General features: G+C 48.9%; 1 protein-coding gene across 1 annotated transcript in view; it reads left to right on the forward strand.

Moving 5' to 3' along the window:
• Window positions 1-19,666, forward strand: part of TENM4 (teneurin transmembrane protein 4) — a 739,181-nt gene that overhangs the window by 626,896 nt on the left and 92,619 nt on the right. Inside the window, exons 19-20 of the mRNA XM_073808362.1 lie at window positions 1,895-2,041; window positions 13,519-13,735. Coding sequence (XP_073664463.1) covers window positions 1,895-2,041; window positions 13,519-13,735 — 364 coding nt within the window. The remainder of the gene's footprint in view (window positions 1-1,894; window positions 2,042-13,518; window positions 13,736-19,666) is intronic.

A 19,666-nucleotide genomic window follows, 5' to 3' on the forward strand; every position in this document is an offset into this window, starting at 1 on the left:
CATTCTTAACGATTGGACTCTTCTTCCTCCACAACGGATCTCAAATACATAGGAGGTTTAATTTAAAGTCTCAGCTGGATGGACAAAACTTTAAATGGGATTAATTGGAAAAAGAGGGAGTCTATTTGCTTAGATCAGGAGGGGTGGCTGATGGGAGCTACTGAGTCAGAATGCCTGGGCGGTCACCTGCACGTCACGGCACTGCTCCTGTGCTTTCCAACTGCTTTCTCGATCGCTTTTGGGGTGGCCATGCTTCTGGCTTCCCACCTTTCCCAGCAGGCTTCTGCTGTGACCCCATTATCTACATTTGCTTCAAAACTTCCACAGGAATCCCTCCTAGGCTCAGAGTACACACTCCGTAAATGTTTCTTCCTTTGAATGGAACACAGTGGCCAGATTGATTGATTGGTATTGAACATCTCAAGTATAAATGAACATTTTACTTTGTAAGAACAGTCAACTATCAGAAGGCCTTGAAACAGTACAGCTTTAGATTCTATTTGATCGGCCATTTAGTGAGTACCTACCTTGGCCTAGGTCTTATATCAGACAGCCACATCCACACTTGTCCCATTTAAGAATAATGGGTCCGTTTTCAGTTATTTCATGATAGAAAATTTAGTTTGCAGCTGTAGTTGCTGCTCTTAATAATAAAACAAGTTTTATAGGTGGCAGAGTGCTTTCACATCCATACCTTTCCCTGAGACTGAGCAAGGGCCAGAGAAGACATCCCAGGGAGGTAATATTTTGATAGCCCCTCTGAGAAAAGAATTGGCAGATTTGTTGAAAGGAGGACTTGAATGAAAACCAAGCAGCAACGCAGAAGCTGGAGTAAACCGTGTAACTTCACAGATTCTCAGGCCTAGATTTCTAAGCTACAGACTCAGAGAGAGAGGGGTTTGAAAAGGTGGTCAACAAAAACCTGCAAATCTACTTGAATAGTAACTCCCCACCTTATGATATAGTCAAAGCAGACCTAAGGCAGAGTCTAAATATTGCCTGACCCTCCTTGATTGAATCGCCCACAGCCCTCTCAGGCAGGTGGCCACTCCTGTATTTGGTTCCCACCATATTTTGTACATCTCCCTCAGGGTACTTAGCAGTGAAATATTTTGCTTATACAAACCTGTCTCCTTTGATAGGCTACATGCTCCTCAAGAATAAGAACTAGGTCTTACTCATCTCTGTACCTCCAGTGCTAGCCCAGAGAAGGTGCTTAATAGATGACAGGGAGACAGATGTACAGATGAAGAAAATTAGGGAAGGGAAGCCTGCCCAAACCTGCAATGGCAATCACAGACAGCCCTACTTAGTCTCTCTCGTGGCAGTTGTCCGGGTTCCCTTTACTCGCTGTAGATAAGATGGGGAAAAAAAGACTCCAGGACCCTTCCTGAAAGCAAAGACAGTTGTTTAGGAGAAAATAGGACAAAATAAATGAGAAACCTAAGGTTCAGTACAGTGAACCTAGTAACAAGGCCTGAGAAAAGTACGGCCTTTTAGAATGAGACCCAGAAGTGCTGAGGGGACAAGAGGAGTAAATGGATGATTCCCTTGTTCCACACAGCCACCAGAGACAGGAAAAACAGGCAAGAGTGAGCAAGGAGCCAGGATCAGCCTAAAAGCTCCAGTGATCAAATTTGGACAAGCCCACATCCACTGACTCCTGCTCTAGAATCCTGGCCACTGTGCATCCTTAGTGAGGCCTTCCACCCCTGAGTCTCAGTTGCCTTAGAGGTGAAGTGGCAGTTCTAATGAGAGACCTCCCCGGGAGCTGCGGGCACCGATGCGCTGACGAATGTGAAAGCCTTTCGTAAGTTGACAGGCAGAGTGTGCGTGTATGTGACCAGGTGGCTGTGGGTGATCACACCTTGATGCCGTGTGCTTTTCCTTGCAGAGGGTTGCCCTGGCTTGTGCAATGGCAACGGCAGATGTACCTTGGACCTGAATGGGTGGCGCTGCGTCTGCCAGCTGGGCTGGAGAGGAGCTGGCTGCGACACGTCCATGGAAACTGCCTGTGGTGACAGCAAAGACAACGATGGAGGTAGGGCTCTGGCACCCAGGGGTGCTGTGCATCTCCAGGGCTGTGGGAGGCACAGAGTGGAGGGTGGGCGTTACTGAGATAACAGGCCACCAACACACCAGCTGTCCAGTCAAGGGGGCCTGCAGGGTAGGCATAAAACGGCACATGTCATCTAAGGAATGAGTGCGTATCACTGGTTGTTCCATTTGAATCCATTAAAATTAGCTGGTGCAAACAAAAGTAGTTACCCTCCTCTGAGAGCAAGTGCAGAGGAGAAGGCATATGGAAGAAGGAGTTTTCTAATAATTCATTAATGGAATGAGTTGCCTGGCAACATTACGAGATACCGCCATTGCAAGTGGACAGGAAGAGGCCACCCAATTCTGTACCACAGAAAGTGGCAGAAAGGATGCTTCTCCAGGGGAGGGAGGTTGAGTTACCTTTGTCAAGGTCCCTTCTCCCCTGATTCTGGTGGTAACCCTCACCGAGCATGCTGGGGGCCACCTTTGCCTCCACACCTTCTGTCCCTGTGGGTTTGTAGTGGAATTTGTCTTTGCTGTTGGGTTTTTTTCAAGTGCTGGGCGGTCAAAACCCTAAGGAAGGGAGGCCTAGTCTTGTGGAACTTTTATTAGCTGAGAGTGAAGAGTCCAGGGTTCTAATCCCAATTCTGTCTTTGGTGCTCTGTGTGTCCTTAAGCAAGCCACTCGATGTCGGTGGGCCTCACACTCCCTATTTATAAAGGGAGGCCTTTGGATCATAAGAGCCCTTCCAGTCTTTATATTAGTCCTAGAATTAGCCTTTGTCTTTCTGTTGTGTGGAACTTGTATAAATACAAACACAATGTGCTTTGCTTTTCCACTTGGAAGATGGGTTGATCCCTCCTGACTCTACCAATCTCAAGGGGTTACTAGGAGAAGAAAAAGATGGAGATATGAAAAAAAAAAAAAGATCAAAACAGTTCATCCTTCCTTTATAATGATGGCCTAACGGTTGGCCTAGTCCACATGTGTTTATGCAGCTCCCTCATATTTGTACCAAGGGACTTTCTGATATACTGCACAGAGTTAGGAAGTCAACAGGCCAGACTCAGCATCCCAGCCTTTGGGAACCTTCTACTTAGCGTGATTCTACAGTCTCAAAGCGCCAGAAGGATTAAAAGGCCGGGTGTGTGCTGTTGTGATTACCCTGGTTCATTTGCCTTGAGTTGGCTCCGGCAGCCTTGGACTGTTTCAGGCCACTGGTCTTTCAGCTTTCAGTCCTCGGTCTGCTGCTTGAATCCAGGAGGTGGTCGGGCCTGATGCACCCAGTCCTGGGCCCCCTGGGGTAATTGTCGACAAGGAGCTCGTGGGGTCGGGTTATGGTAGCCAGGCAGAGGCAGTGGGTCCCTGCTCTCGTCTTGAGAACTCACAGGGCTGAAATGTCCCTTCATCAGTCTGAGATTTGTGGAGCTCCATAAATATCCAGGGTTCCTGTATGGAGTCAGGCCCTAGACCAGGCACAGAGATGAGTAAGTCCGGTCCCCACACTCCAGGAGCTCAAATGAGGGAGGGAGACCAAAGTTAAGGGCTAATGGACAGTGATAAGGGCGCTTGCAGACTTCTGTATTGGCTGTTGTGAGAGTAGGAAAACATTCATCAAGAAGGTGAAGCTTGGGCAGACAGGCGTTTCTTGGAAAGGAAGGAGAAAACATCATGGGCAAAGCAGGGAAGGGCACCAAGTAGCCCTGTCTTCAGGCAAGATAAAGTACAATCGTACTGGCTCTTCATAGGGAAGAGGTGTCAGCCTAAATTATCTGCCTAACTCCCCCGCTTCACTTGGCCTATGTAGACGCAATTCCATGACTAGCAATGACATTCCTATCGTTAGAAAAGAAAGGGAGAGGAGCCGTAGCATGAAGTCATTCCCTTCTCAGGGATCCAGGGTCTTGGCCAAAGCTGTTGACTATCTGGGCAGCAAAAGAACTGAATGTCCCTGAGAAATGTGGGGCAAGGGTGCACTCCCCCGTAACACGCATAGCAGAATAAGTTATGAAACAGCGTTCATTTACCCCCTCACATGAAACACAATGCCAATGTACCCTCTGTTCACCGTCCTTCAGAGGCAGCCCTCCCAGTGCTGGGACTCCCCAGTGCTGACCGGGAGCGTGGGCACACAGGAGCCAAAAGCCCCACAGCTTTGGTGGGAGAAAGAGCTTCTCATCATAGGAAACAGGGCTGATCCCGACCCCAGGGGAACAGAGCCTTCTCCAGCCGCCGTGGAGATGAACCAGCGCGAACTGGAAAAGAACAATCAGAAAATCCCCAGGTGTAGGAGAATATACCTCTTCCGTTCAGGGAGCATGTTATGGGCTGGAATGAGCTTTTACATGGTTTTTACGAATGCCATACAATAGCGCTACTGCAACTTGAGTTCATTCACTCACTCAGCAAACATGAACTGAATGTCTCCTCTGCATTGGGCCCTATCCTGGGTCTTGGGGCTTCAGAGACAAATAAGACACAGTCCCTGCCTTTGTGAAGTGCGCAGCCTGGAGAGAGAAACAGCACCGGTTGCAATGTAGTGGGATAATTGCTGTGATAAAGGAGCATCCACTCATTCAGCTGATGTTATCAAATGCCTGGGTACCCTCCTGGGAACGGTGATGCAGCCCCTGTCCCATGGCACTTCCAGTCCAGCCAGGAAGACATCCCGTGGATCATCATGGTGGGGAAGACAGCTAGCTGGGGAGACCGGACTGTTGAGGGAGCTTGGCCTTGGGTTCTCAACTGAAAAATGAGGGAATGTCTCACCTCAGGACCCTCTCAGTTTGGTAGGCTCTCTACCCACTGGGGGAGCCAAGAGGAAGGGGCAGAGGGTCCCCACTTTGCAGGTGACACGGATGAAACAACCGTAAGGGTTAGACTGTCCCCAAGTGCTGGAGGGGGCTAGACTACCCTCCCTGGCCCCTCTGGGTCTTGGCCAAACAGGGACAGTTTTAGTGGAGGGAGAAGTGTGGCAGGCTGTGCACGGCAGCACAGGGGTGAGCCAGAGTTAGCGCTTGGCTGTTTGCAGTTCAGTCAAGCACATGTTTGCTAGGCTCCTGCTGTCTACCGGGTACCACACTCCTTTCTAAGAGGATATTGAGACCGATGAACGTGACCCCGTCTGTCTCCCTCAGGAAGCTCACAGTTATTTGGAAGAAATTGTCATCCAAACAACCAAATCTAATGGAGATAGAATGAAACAGATGCCTTTATTTCAGCCATGATGTGGGACACAGCATAATCCCAGATAAATAAGTCAGAGTGGAGGGAAAAAAAATGTTAGTGTCTCGCTGAGAGGTGGTTTTTGGCTGATGTGACTCAGGGGCTTGGAGAAGGGATTAGCAGAGGTTAATGTGAGTAACAGGCCTGGAGGAGACAGAGAACACAGACTACAGCTCCCTCCTTTACTCCCCTGCACGTTACAGACCGGGAACCTGGGGCCCAGAGAGGGGATGTGACGTCATATACATGGAAGTCACACAGAAAGTCATTAACACAGCTGGACTAGGACCCCAGAGTCTTGGGCCATATTCTGTGTGGTCTTAGGGACCACCTCCTCCTGGTGCTTTATCCTCCTCCTAGACATGTAGTGCGAGTACTTACCTGAATTTAAATAGGCTACAGCGGTACCACAGAGCAGACCAGAGGATGACAATGGTAACTCGTATGTCATTTTACCGTTTGCAAAGCAGCTGTGTACCCATCCAGCAACACTGGGAGGTGTATGGTATTCTCATCCCCTTCTTATGATGCGGAAGCTAGGACTTAGTAAGGGGAAGTATTTTGCCCAGGTCACTCAGCGGGCGAGTGACAGAAACTGCATAGTCTGTGAGGTCTGGGCACATGAGAGCTTTTCAGCGTGCCCAGACTTCGGACTCACGGCTCTATCGTAACCCTGACTGCGGCTCTTCAAGTTATCTGAGAACTTCTGGTTTCTCTTCTTTCCCAATTTGCTAGGCTGAAAGCAGTCCTTTACAAATTAAACTGGAATTTCAAGCTTCGTTAAGCATGTTGTTGCAGTGTTTTTAAACTGAGACCAAAAAAAAAAGTTACACAATATGCCTGAGTTGGGTTTAGCATCATTGGTTTGTTTCTGTTTTCACTTGTGGTCATTGTCTACATTTTTAAAGCGGGGAATAGATCCTGGATATGGCTTAGTTACTCCCAGTCTCCTAATCCTCTGTCAGGGCTGCCCAGTCAACCTAGCCTGCCTCCAGATTCACCCCGAGCCCTGGTTGCTAAGGGGGAGCCGCCAGGCAGCAGAGGCCCGGCCTCAACACAAAATGCGAATTCCTCTGTGTGGCCCATTTGACGAAGGAGGTGTTCCCTTTGCATGTAGTGCCCTTTAGGAAGGCCTCTGTGAAGTGCTGTCACGTGCACCTTCTCATGCGTTGCACACTGACCCACTGATGGGGGCATTCATGCCCATTTCAGAGATGGAGAAACTGTGGCCCGAAGATGCTGTGTGACTGTAAAATAAGAATAGTAAGGCCTACCTTGCAGGGCTGCTATGAGGATTACAGATGATGTATCTAAAGCCCCTGAGAAGCAACGTACCGCAGTGATTAGAAGTACAGGATCTGTACCGAGATTGTCTGGATTCAAATCCTTGCTCCCCCGTTTGCTGGCTGCATGACCTTCAGCGAGTTATTCAATTTCTCTTAAGCCTCAGTTCATCACCTGCAAATGTCAGTTCTCTTTCTCCCGCTCCTTTCCACCTGTAATCACAGAAACATGATGTTTATTATAAAATAAATATATATTCATATACAAATGATTATTTTTAAAACTTGGAATTATGTTCTCTATATAATTTTATCCTCTACTTTTTGTACTTATGATTATACTGTTTCTCCATATAATGTATTTTGACCTTTTTCATGTCTTAGTTAAATTTTGTATCCCAAGCTATTGCACGCTTATTGCTAGAAGGAAAAAAATTCAAATGTACATAAAGGAAGACAACAGCCATCGTTTAGAGAGCATCTCTAAGGGGCAGACCCTGCACTGGACACTCTGTGTCCATAACCTCCAGCCCCTCACAACACACTTGCAGGGCAGATGTTTACAGGCAGGGAAACCGAGGCTCACTGAGCTGACGTGATTTTCCCAAAGTCATCCAGTGGATCAGTGGGAAAGCTAGGATGAGGATGGAACCTGTGTTTAAAAAGAAGAAGCCAAGAGAAAAAGCCCCCTGGAATTTAAGCAACCAGACCCCTTTTGATAAAGGATCTTGAAGCAGCTTCAAGGTGTGTTAATCTCTTTAGGCACTGTTGGTCCCATTAAAAAAAACAATCATGGATTGCAATTCAGATAACTGATAGATGCAACCTGGAAGGAGAAATTTCAGTAAAACCAAGAACAGAGCTCTCTGTCCTCCCTTCTCCTCCCCATCTCCCATTGTTGGCATGGAGAGTTCACATAAAGCCAAAGAATTTGGCCGCACTTCACACTATCTCTAAACCACATTTCTTGTGATAAGAGACAAGAGCGAAATTGACCTTTAAATATCCTGGGTTCCGAGGAGGAGATAAAGATTTTGCAAGCCTTTTCAAAGAAGGCACAGAATTTATTCTAGCAAATGACAAAAACTTCTCCCAGATGTGTACAGACAGGGAGGCACATTCCACCCACCACCCCCCGGGGCCTCCCCAGATGCTGTGCTCACAGCCGGCTGCAAAACACTTCTGTGGCCAGACCGCAGGCAACTGTGAGATGAGGCCAGCTGATGGGCTGTCGAGCCCGCGGAGGAGTTAAGCCTGCCGAGAGCTGGATGGGCTTGTTAGATGCTGTCCATGGGACCATCAGGTTAAGGAACCGTGCAAACAACTCTGATGCAAAGAGTTTGCTAGTCCGCAACTTTCCCAGACCTGCCCCCAGCTCTGCTCTCCTATTGGCTTATTCTTGTCCTCCTTCTAGTCTCAGTTTAAACATTCCATCTTCCAGGAAATATTCCAGCCCTCAGCCCACGCTGGGTTCCCACCTTTGGACTTCCACAGCGCCCTCTGCTTCCTTCTTTCCCAGCACATGGTCATCTCTATCTGACCCACCACACCAAATCCTCTGGAGACATGACTCTATTTTCTTCTTGTCTATCCAGTGCCTAGCGCAGGGCCTGCCAGCCATGTGACAGACACTGAAGGAACAGAGCAGACCTGTCCCCTGTGCCTCCTTTCTAAGGAGAGGAACGAGCTCTTCCGGTGGTGGCGGTGGGGTTTCATCCTGCCTCACAGCCCTCGATGAGCCCCATCCAACTGATGGAGCTGTTTGATTTGGGATCCTCACGTAATTCATTCATTTTTTCATTCATTCAGCAAATATGCTCACTGTGCACAAGGCAATGTGCTATGCATTTAGGATAAGAAATAAGTCATTTTCTGCCTTCTGTGGATGGGGGACAGGGCTGGGGGATCCAGGATGTCCAAAGCACTAATTGGGAAAGAGATGTAGACTGTGGACTAGTGCCTGGTTTGGAAGAAAGAGAAGAGACCAGAGTCCCAACTCTGCCACTTCACTAGCAGTATGACGTTGGGTAAATCACCTAACCTGACCCCAGTGTCTTCTTTTGTAAAGATGAGAAGGCCAGCTGAGTCACCACCTACGATAGAACTCTCGTGCCCGCCTGTCACTTCCTGTGAAAGTTCCAGCAGGCCAGCCACCAGGGGAGATGGTCACCCAAAGTCCCACCACTCCCTGGCATCTGTTTAGGTCACAACACGAATAGGAAGCCACCACTGGTCAGCACCGCAATTGATGGCAGAGGACTTCATTCATTCCTGTGCCATAGCGACCGTCTGCAGAGGGTGAAGGACTCCAAGACTTCTTTCGTTGAATTACGGATCTACTCTTCACGACCCAGGAAACTTTCAGCAATCCTGAGAGGTTGCCAGAGCTTATTATCCTGGTTTGACGTGAATACATTGCATCTCAGACATAGGAAGGGATGTGCCCAAGGTCTCACGGCTAGAGAGTGACAGACTCAGGGATGGAACCCTGCCTTCAGGCTTCTAGCCTGGCTTTTTTTTTCTCCACTTGCCCCTCTCCAAGGTCAGTTGACACCCACCAGCAGGGTGGGTGCTGAGGAGGGAGGCAACAGGAAACGGTGTGGCCCTCATTCTCAAGTTGGTAGCGTAGGACGTATGTGGAAATGTTAGCAGAAGCCAGCGCTCCACGCACCGTGCGGCATCTCAGCACCAGAGGGCTTCATGTTCAAGGGTCACAAGCACAAGAACTGCTCTGCAGTATTCATTTAGTGCCCCGGAGACCTGGCCCCTTTTTTCTTTTTTTTTCTCTTCTTCTTCCCTTCCTTCCTTTTTCTTCGTCTTTCTTTTTAATCTCTGTTCTGCCTTTTTTCTGGCTGTTTCGTTCTCCCACCCGCCTGCGGCACCAGAGGCCACTGCCTGCCGGGCGTGGCATTGCTGCCCCTCCTACCCTCCGGGAGCCTGACACTTTCATCTGCCCCTCTTCACTTTCACCATGTAAGGAGAGAGAGGAGGCCTTCAGAAGTTCGAGGAGAAAGGAAATCTCGGGGTGGGGGGGAGGGGAATGTCATTTCCCAAAAGCTTGAGTTTAGGGAGGATTTTATTGAAATTTATTTATTGAAAATAAATTTATTTATTGAAATTTCGAAGGAAATAAAGGAAAAATCCTCCCTATTTTCCTGACGGGTTTTTGGGTTTTGTTTTTGCTCCTGTGATAACAAGGGTCTCCCAATGGGAACAGTAAATACAGGAAACATGAACATTTTGTAAGTCAACCAGTGTGTGTGTAATACACAATTAAGTGAGATAAGAAGTGCTTGGAAAATCCAAATGTCTCCAAACTAGCCAGACCCAGAGAATCTCGAAAACCATATATTGATGTATTTCTAATCTAATTTCTCATCTACCCCCAAATTTACTTTTCTGTCCTCAGAACATACTTTGTCCTCTTACTACAACTTTTCTAAAACCTGTCATCTATGCCTAAGAAACTGAAACCCTGGAAGAGTCTCTGTTACCGTAGAGCAGCCGTATGCCCTGCTGCAGGCTGCCCTAATGCTGCATTTGAAAATAACAGAGAGGGGTTTGCACAGAAGCTGGTCTCATAAACTGAGACTTCGATAAGAATTTTGTGGGCCCTACTCATTTTTAAAATATGTATCTCATTTAAATATGATGGTCTCTATTAGTGGAGGTTTAGCCCACATTTACGACTCAGCAGATATTTGCCAAATGAATGATAGGGGAGCGTCAACATAGGGAGGTGTAGACGGGCAGCAGCTCTTCTCCAAGAGCTCACTGTGTGGGGAGCGAGACAGAGAAAATGAGAATTACAATACGGGGAGATGAGTGCAGTGGTGGAGGTCACCCAGGCCACTGAAAGAGCACAGAAGGGTAGCATCTCAGCAACACTCGTATATTCACGTTTCCCACTCAAGAAATCGTTCCTAAAAGTCTCTTCAGGATCAGAGAACCTTTTATTTTTCAGAAAGAACTGAGTTCAAATTCTGAGTCACCTTCATCACTGACGGTGTGACCTTGACCAAGTTACTTTACCACTTGGAACCTCTGGTTCATTCTCTCTGAGACGGGAGTGATGGTGGCGACAGTGGCTGCTTCGTAGAGTTGGGAAGATTCAATGACACATTCCTTGAAAACATTCCTTGTAAAGCATTTAGCACAATGCCTGGCACTCAGTAGGTAGCAGCTGTGATTATCATCATCGTCATTTAATACAAAAATTAATAATACTAGCAATCATTCCTGGCTATCCTTCCAACCAGGACCAGAGAACAGGAAGCAGTTCTTCCAAGGTGCCACAGGGCCGAGTGTTTATAAAGAGGTAAAAGACTGGTTTCCAGGGACCGCTTCGGTGGTAAACAAGAGCAGGCAAGAGCTAATAAAATTTCAAATTAGCCATGACTTTTCACAGCCCTTCAATTGTGCTCGCTGATTTAATGGTCAGCGTCCCTGCTTGCCGCCGGGATTGAATAATGGAGCATTTCTGCAGAGTTATGGACGCAGCAGCTGAATCTGTCATGCTAACATCAATAGCAGAATGCAAATAACCCTCAGCTTGGGCTGTAATTATGTGCTTAAGCAGTGTCTGACAGGGGCAGCCCGAGAATGTGTGATGGAGCCCGCCGACTGCAGGAGAAAACAGGTGCTTGGCGAGGCAGTTAGCTGGTATATCTGGAAGCTGGAACAGGAGCCACAAGGTAGGACCCAGGACAGAGCTGGAGTGGAGCTCTAATCCCTTTCCTCCACATCTCAGGATGCAGCCCTACACTTTGGTGACCCGTGTTCTAGGGTCAGGGTCGGGAAGGGAACTACCTTTATTAAGTACTTACTACGTGTCAGGTTCTCTGCTAGATTGGGGGACATACACTATGTTTTTCACTTATGTAAAAAAATCCTGAAGTAACAGTCTTAGAATCCACTTGTGGAACTTCCCTGGCAGTCCAGTGGTTAAGACTTCACGCTTCCACTGCAGGGGGCGCAGTTTCGATCCCTGGTTGGGAAACTGAGATCACACATGCCCCGCAGTGTGGCCAAAAAAATTAAAAAAAAAGAATCCACTTGTAAGAGATGTGGGAAACTGAGGCCAGAGAGTTTAAGTAACCTGCCCAAGGTCACACAGTAGTAAGTTTCAGAGCCAGGATTTCGCCTCAGACAGTCCTGCTCTGGAGCCCATACTCTTTCCCACTGTGCTGCCCTCAAGGAGGGCATAGCGTCAAAGGTCTTGGATACCATGCAGAAGTTGGGAGAGAAAGACAAGGGATTTGGGGCCCTAATTTATTAGAAAAAAACTGGGCTTCGGGGAGGTCAGGTAGCTCGCCTGAGGCCACAACATCCCAAGGTCAGAAAGGAGGCTTCAGAGTGCTGCCTGTGTGGGTAGGGCACCCAGTCTAACCAATGCACATGCAGTATTCTGGTGGGCAGCATCTGCGTTGTAAACCCATGGAGACAGAAGTGAGGGAGTATGTCCGTGTTGAGGAGACGGGGCCTCAGAGCGATGAAGCACAGGAACTCACCCAGAGTCATTCTTAGGCGCAGTTCTGGGACTTGAGCTACAATCTCTGAGCCTCACCACCCTCCCACCGTACCACACTGTTGAATTGAATTGAATGAAGATAATGGTCTTCTGCCTTTTATGGACTGTCCTTTGCTTTCGTCCCCTTGATTCATTTGTCAATTCATTCATTCAATTTTCTTTCATTTATTTATGTAACAGTCATGTTTTAAACACCTGTAGTGAGTGCTGGGGATACAACAGAGATGACCAGAGCAGGATCCATGCCCCCAGGGTGGTGAGGACGTTTGCCCAAAGTCACACAGCTGGTAAGCAGGAGAGGCAGAATTCCAGCCTACAGAGGAACACATGTGCTTCGACTGTTCTCTCCCTGCAGAGCACACAGACTGGCTTTCCCTGTCCCCCGCTTTGGGCAGTATCCTCTAATCCCTGGGTTTGTCATCTATTTTAAGCTATTCTATTGGGTGCCTGTGAAAGCGCTTTGGGATAATGAGACCAAAAAGTTGTGGCCTGGTGGAATTTCTTTTTTGCACTTTGGGAAGCTGGGAGCTGTAATGTAATTTTCAGCCCTAAAGAAATCCACCCATGTGGTAGAGAGAATTCTCTGCTAATGGCAGCTTGGCGGGTGATCTGAAACCATCCCCTCTCACCCAGAAGGCAGAGCTGGGTGTCCACACATTTGCATCGAGGCCGGGAGAGATGCTGGGCGTTTCACTGCCTCCACCAGCACTGCCTCGTGCTCACCCCCGAAGCCCGTCAGTCGCCAGGTCTCACCTCTTGAGAGTCTCTCCAAACCGTCCTCTTCTCTCAGTCTCCACTGTCACTGCTCCAGTCTCAGGAACCATTATTTTCCTCCTGTGTAATCTCAGCAACACTGCCTCCATGCAGCCCCCAGCTTCTGCCTTGGGCCCCCTTCATTCCCCTCGCCACGATACAGGGGACGCTCTTTCAGCAATGCAGTGACTTTCAGATAAAATCACCTCTTGCTTAACACCTTTCAGTAGCTCCCATTGTCCAGAGGGTGAAATGCGGACTCCCTAACCTGGTCCAGGAGGCCCAGCTGTTTGCTCCTGCCAACCTCACAGCCTGATTTTGTGCTGTTCCCCTCACCTTCTGGGCCCAGCATTTGAATTTAGCAACTCAAATGTTCAGTGTGTTGTTCTCTCACCTCTGGGCCTTCATATATATAATTCCTCCTCCCTCTCTGAAAAAAAACAAAAAACAGAAAAACACGTCTCGCTGCCCACTGACTTGTCTGTCTCTCCTGCTAGGCTAGTAGGCGGCCCCCCGATCTCACACCTGGATCTACTTGGTGCCCAGCGAAGCCCTTGGCTTCTGTCAGACACTTAATAAAGTCTTCCAATGAATGGAAAATAGAGAAGTGAATGAAGGAAGGCTCTGTGGACAAACGATGCTGATTGAACACAGCCATATAAACGTCACGCTCTGTCACCCCTGCAGATGGCTTGGTGGACTGCATGGACCCCGACTGCTGCCTCCAGCCCCTCTGTCACGTCAGCCCGCTGTGCCTGGGCTCCCCCGACCCTCTGGACATCATCCAGGAGACACAGGCCCCTGTGTCCCAGCAGAACCTGCGCTCCTTCTACGACCGGATCAAGTTCCTCGTGGGCAGGGACAGCACACACATCATCCCCGGGGAGAACCCCTTTGACGGAGGGTGAGTCCAGCTCTGGCCGTGGTTCTCTGAAGGGGGAGTGGCTCACCTCCAGGGCCACGTGTGGGTGGATGGGAGTGGGAGGAGGCCAGGAGGGTGGGCGTTGAAGGCTCCTGATGGAATGGCAGGGGAGGCAGGGAAGCAGCCTCAGGTACCCATGTTTAGAAAACTGCTATCCAGGGCGTTTGGAATTTTTATGAGTGAAGTTTTTTTGTCCTCATTGGGTGATAGATGGAGAGAGTGGGAAATCAAAGGTCCAAGGGGAATCTTGGATCAATACCCACTCTGCAGTCAGCGCTTACTGATTCTGTGGTCTCCAGATGGGCTGAAAGCTTTGACACTATCATCCCTCAGAGCTGATGTCCGGGAGATTTTGTTAGGCTGGGGTGGGGTGCATCTGCTGGCACCCCAGGCCATACGCCCATGCGTTCTCTCACAAGCGTTCAGTGGTGTCGTCTATTGGACAGGTTTTTACTGAGGTCTCCTCTGTGCCAGGTCCTGTGCTGGAAGCACAGAGATGAGTGGAGCACAGTCCCTGCCCATTGGTCACTCACAGCCCACTAAGGGGACAAAAAATTGTTCCATTGTGATAGACCAGAACTATGCCCCCAGGGTACTCTGGAAGCATAGAGAAGGTGCTCCTGGGCGGGGGAAGGCCGAGACTTAAGAACTGAGTCTTAAAGATGAGAAATAGCTCAGCAAGGGAGAGAGCGTGTGCCAGGGTGAGGAAACTGCTTGTGCAAAGACCCAGGGGCATAAAAGTGTACAGGAGCCAGCAAAAGGCAGCTGTCTGTTCTCTGCTCCCCAGATCAGGGTCTGTGAACTTGGGAAACGTATCCAAGAAGGAGGGATTTATGATAACTTATTTTGAATGTCTTCCAATGTAGTGATACCTCATGCACACAGAGCTTTCTTTAAAAGTCAGCCCAGTTCAGTTCAGCACAGACTGTGTGCCTTCTATGTTCGTGACTTCTCTGCCAAGAGAGTTCCTGCCCTGAGGGGACGATGTGGTAGGGATGAGGGAAGGGAAGAATGAATGACATCCCCAGTTCTATTTAAAGAGGGAAATCAGCAGGGATTCATCCTCTGCTGGGGTCTGAGGGATGCTGGAGAGAGGAGTCTCTCACTCAGATGCTTGGCGAGGGCAAGGCACGGACTCACCTCAGTAGAACACCCAAGAATAAATGTCTGTTTGTAGTTCAGAAGCAAACCTGAAGCTCACACAGAGGTTAGGGCTGGGGTTTTTGATATGTGAGCCATCCAGAAACAAGCAGTAGATGAAACCATGAGCACACAGAAGTTGGATCCAGGAAAATGTGTAAGGGGGCCGAGTGGGGACCTAAGAAGGACTCCTGGGGAGTCTCCCTAGAAGGCAGTATTATGATCCCCAGAGAGTAACTGGGAATCCAAGGAGAAGGCTCGCTCCTGGGACATGATGGAGCTGGGACTCCAGGGCCCATGCTTTCCACTGCCCCAGCCCTTCCTCACAAGGAGCAATGACAAGAGGGGAAAAGTGAAGTCGGGGGAGTTCTCTGAGCCCAGCAAGAGTGTGTCAAAGCGTTTGAACTTTAACCTTTTTAGGGATGAAGGTACTTTATAGTCCCTTCAGCTTACCCCGAGAATACTGAGGACCTCAGAGGTTACATGATCTTCCCCAATTCACAGGCTAGTCAAGTGGCAGAGCCAGGAGCAGAAACAGAGTGAGGAAAAACCTATTCGTTTATCTTGGCCAGAAATACCGCTTTCGTCTCTGGGTAGGGAGCTTCTGCTCTTTCCTTCAATTGTGTGATTTTATGTGTATGCTTGTGGGCCTTCCCATGGTGTGAGTTCTTTTAGTCAACTGGAGATAGAAATATTACTCCGACCAAGGGGACTATTACTTGCTCACCCTTTCTTCACTGGACCTGTTAGGGAATCTGATTAGGGCTATGGCTGGTTGGCTGCCAGTGGCTGTTCTGTTTTGGGGTGCCCTTACCATGCCATCCTAATAAGTACCAACAGGGACCGTGATCCCTGAGTGTCCTCAGGTCACTCACCAAGCCTGCTGCTTATGTGCCAGGAATCACGCGGCCCCCGCCCAAGGATTTCAGTATCCTTTCTCCCAGTCTGACATGCCTTAAGGAGCCTGTCAAGTGGGGAACTTGAGAAACCTGTACTGGGAGAAATGGACCGCTCAGCAGAGAGAAAAGAGTATAGGCCTTGGAGTCCAGCCAACTTGTGTTTCAGATCCTGCCTCTGCCACTGATGGATATGTGGCTCTGGACAAGGGCTTAATATAGTGAATATGTAAATGTCTGTTAACCCTCTAAACTGAGTCTGCCAGGACAGGACTGCATCTCACTCATTTTAGCATTTAGTAGTCACTCAAGATAAATATGCATATATCGATATATACCTTGAACATTGAAGAGATGGAAGGAAAGAAGGCGAGAGGGGAGCGATGGGGAGGGACAGTGGGGCACAGGATGGATGGATACATTATCTATTTTACTTAATTTTCTACTGAGGATTCAGAGTCCAGAGAGGTTAAATTATCTGTTAAAATCACATTACAGATTAGTAGAAGAAGCAGGTGTAGAAGTCAGCTCCCAGATGATTGTTTTTATTTTTGTTTGTTTGTTTTTGTTTTTTTGTGTGTTACACGGGCCTCTCACTGTCGTGGGCTCTCCCATTGCGGAGCACAGGCTGCGGACGTGCAGGCTCAGTGGCCATGGCCAAACGCCCCAGCCGCTCCGCGGCATGTGGGATCTTCCCAGACCGGGGCACGAACCCGTGTCCCCTGCATTGGCAGGCGGACTCTCAACCACTGCGCCACTAGGGAAGCCCCCAGATGATTGTTTATATATCTGTCACCTTCAGTTAAATAACATGCTTTGAAAGTAGAGACCATTCATCTCTCCAAACCTATATTACTTAGGGCAGGGCCCGGAATAGAGTATTTGCTCTAAAACAAATGGATAACGGAAGCTTCCAAATGTTACTGTTAAAATTCCTTTTACCTGTTATTCTCGTGAATCATTATGCCCCTGCTCCTCACTGACCTAGATTCAGAAGAAGCAGCTATCATTCACTACTAAGTATCCCCAAACAGATTTTTATGTAAAACAAGCCCAAGTGACTGGAAACCCACAAACACAAGACAGCAGATGCTTTTCTTGTTAGACTGCCTGCTTGGATTCTATCGTCATGCTCTGAACCCGTAATACAGGGCTTATTTGCATCTTTGGGATAAAGTGAAATCAGTTGCCAGGTTTGGGTTGTTGCTTTCTTTCCTCTCGTATGAAGGAATGTGGTATCATAGAAAGCGCCCGGAGTGTGAATCTTGGCTTTACCTCCTACTAGCTCAGTGTGGCCCCAGGGAAGTGATTGAACCTTTGTGTACCTGCCTCCAAAGATAAACTGGCAATAATAGTAATCGTTTCATGAAAGCCGTTGAAAAGATTCACTGAGATAAAGCACCAGCACAGGGCGTGGCACATTCGTGATAAGTAAATGGTGGCTTCTATGGCAGCAGCATGGTCTGGTGAAAATAGCCAAGACCTGGATGTGAAGTCTGTTGCATCCACTTTATAGCTATGTGAAAATTCCTTAACTTCTCTGAGCCTCAGTTTCCTCATCGTAAGAGCAGGGTAGTAATGTCTATTGTGCAGGGTTGTCGTGAGAATTAAATGAAAAAACAAAAAGTACATGAAGTCTCAGACTAGTACTGGCCACACAAAAAATGTTTGCTAATTATGTGACGATGGTGGTGATGATGATGAACGTGAGAATGGAGGTGATGATGTTAGAGCTTCCAGCTCTAATTCCTTGATTGGAAGTGAAACTTGAGAGTAATCTGCCCTCCAGGAAAGTCCAGCTGCCACCTAGAGAGGAACGAGGTTTGGATTGCTGAATCCTTATTTGAGGAAGGGAAACGGCAGCATTCTGTGAGGCAGCTGTCAGCCGGGATTCCTGTTAGGGAGGAGTCCAGTGGCCCTTCTCCAGAGAGCAGGGTTCCTGATGGGCAGGCCAACCTGACTCTGTGCCTGTGTTTAACAATAACAAGCCTGTGGGACAGAAAAACCCCGTATTTTCCTGCACCCCGTTTGCTGCACCACAATTTGTATAGTGTGAACGGGAGTCCATTTAACAGGCCAAGAAGCAGGCTGTCACCCAGAGACCCAACGGCGTTTCTGAGCCCAGCAAGGAGCCCCCGGGGTGCAGCTCCTTTACTCTGCAGTTTCCCAGCTGTGTGACTGACTCAGGGAGACCCAAGTATGAGGCATGCTGGGACCAGCCATGAGAGGGAGAGGAATTCAGTGCCAGCTGGAACTGACCGGAGCACCCTTCTGTGGGGAAAGCAAGCCAGCCAGTCCTCAGCACCCAGGGCTCTCCCCAGAATACTTTTCCTCAGAGGCCTGACCACGGCAGGGATGAGGAAGCAGAGGTTCCCCAGATGCATACATGACACCAGCAGTTATATGGGGGCTTCCTCATGCTTCTGTGCAGCACCTCAGCTGGTGTCAGAGGCACTAGAGCAGGGGTAGCCCTCAGGGAAGGATGGGCAACGGAACCCCAGGATGTGAGGGCCCCAGCCAAGCAGAGTGGGCTCTTGGCTGGGCTGGGCTGGACTTCTTGGAGGAAAGCCCAGAGCTTGACTCAGAACTGAAGTAGAAGTACTGCCAGATGGCCTTAGAGTGAGGAAGACCTCCCTCAGGGACCCTGTCTGGTTCGTCTGTGTCCCCAGAGCCCAGGACAATGCCTGGCCCAGAGCAGGTGTTTAATACAGGTTTAATGAATGCAGTAGCTCTATCTGACCCTCTGCCACTGCTATGCTCAGCTCCACATAAAGTGACAGAGATATGAATGACTTCAGCTGATCTCAAGTAGGTCTAAAGTAGGAGGGAAAAAACAGGCAGGGGAACCACCATCACCAGATCAGGTGGCTTGAATACCGTCTTTCCACCCTGGCCTGAGTGCCTGGAGCCATTCTGCCTAGTGAAAGGCACCTGTCCGTCCCCTGGATTCATGGGGAGAATACAACGCAGGGTGCCCTCTATGGAGACTTGTGTGGGAGGGGAGGAACCATTCAGGTCTGCAGGTGGAAGAAGAAGGATCCCCAGCTGGATTGTCCATACTAGGAGGACAGATAACAGGACCCAGACTGTGGAACCTGGGATTAGACAGCTGGGAAAGTGAGGGCAGTGTGAGACAATTCCTCCTCTAAGACCACTCAAGGCAGCTGTTTCCCCGTTACACAACTTTGGTTGTATCTCTTATCTTGGGAAGGACTGACTGGGTCGAAAGAGCTGGACACAGGGCAGACAGATCAGTTCAGTGAATACTTGTGGATTGCCACTGCTAGACAGGGTAGCAGATTATAGGAAGAGGAAGAACCACCTCCAAGTTACTTGCTACCGGTTCAGAACATGTTTGAGGACACTGTACTGGTGAGAGGAAGGATGTGATGTTGTCAAGTCTCTCTGGGCTCCTCGAATCCTAATAGGTTATCAGCTCACTCAGGCAAGTGGTTGGATTTGGGCAGGTTGCTACCAAAGTCAGCCACAGGGCACACTGAACCCAAAAAGAAAAGACTTCAGGAGTCAGGGGGACTTTAGAAAAAGGAGGGATGGACCAGAGTATTCGTCTCAAAGGAGGCAGAGTATCGTATCGTATAGAGAGGGTCAGATCCTAGGGAGAGGAGAGAATGGGCAGGTGCAGAGAGGGACAGAACTGCCACGCTCCATTTGGTAAATATTAATCAGCACCTACTCTGCACTAGGCCTGCAAGAAGATGTGCATCTGACCCCATTACACTGGGGCCTCCTTGTGCGTCCCATGCCTCGTTGGTCATTCAATCCCTAGTGCCTAGCAGAGGGATTGGCACAGACTAAACCACAATGAATGGTGGATGAATCAGTGAGTCAGCCAATCAGCTACTGCTGAGTACTCGAA

The sequence above is a fragment of the Tursiops truncatus genome, chromosome 8 (assembly GCF_011762595.2).
Source record: "Tursiops truncatus isolate mTurTru1 chromosome 8, mTurTru1.mat.Y, whole genome shotgun sequence".
NCBI lineage: Eukaryota > Metazoa > Chordata > Mammalia > Artiodactyla > Delphinidae > Tursiops > Tursiops truncatus.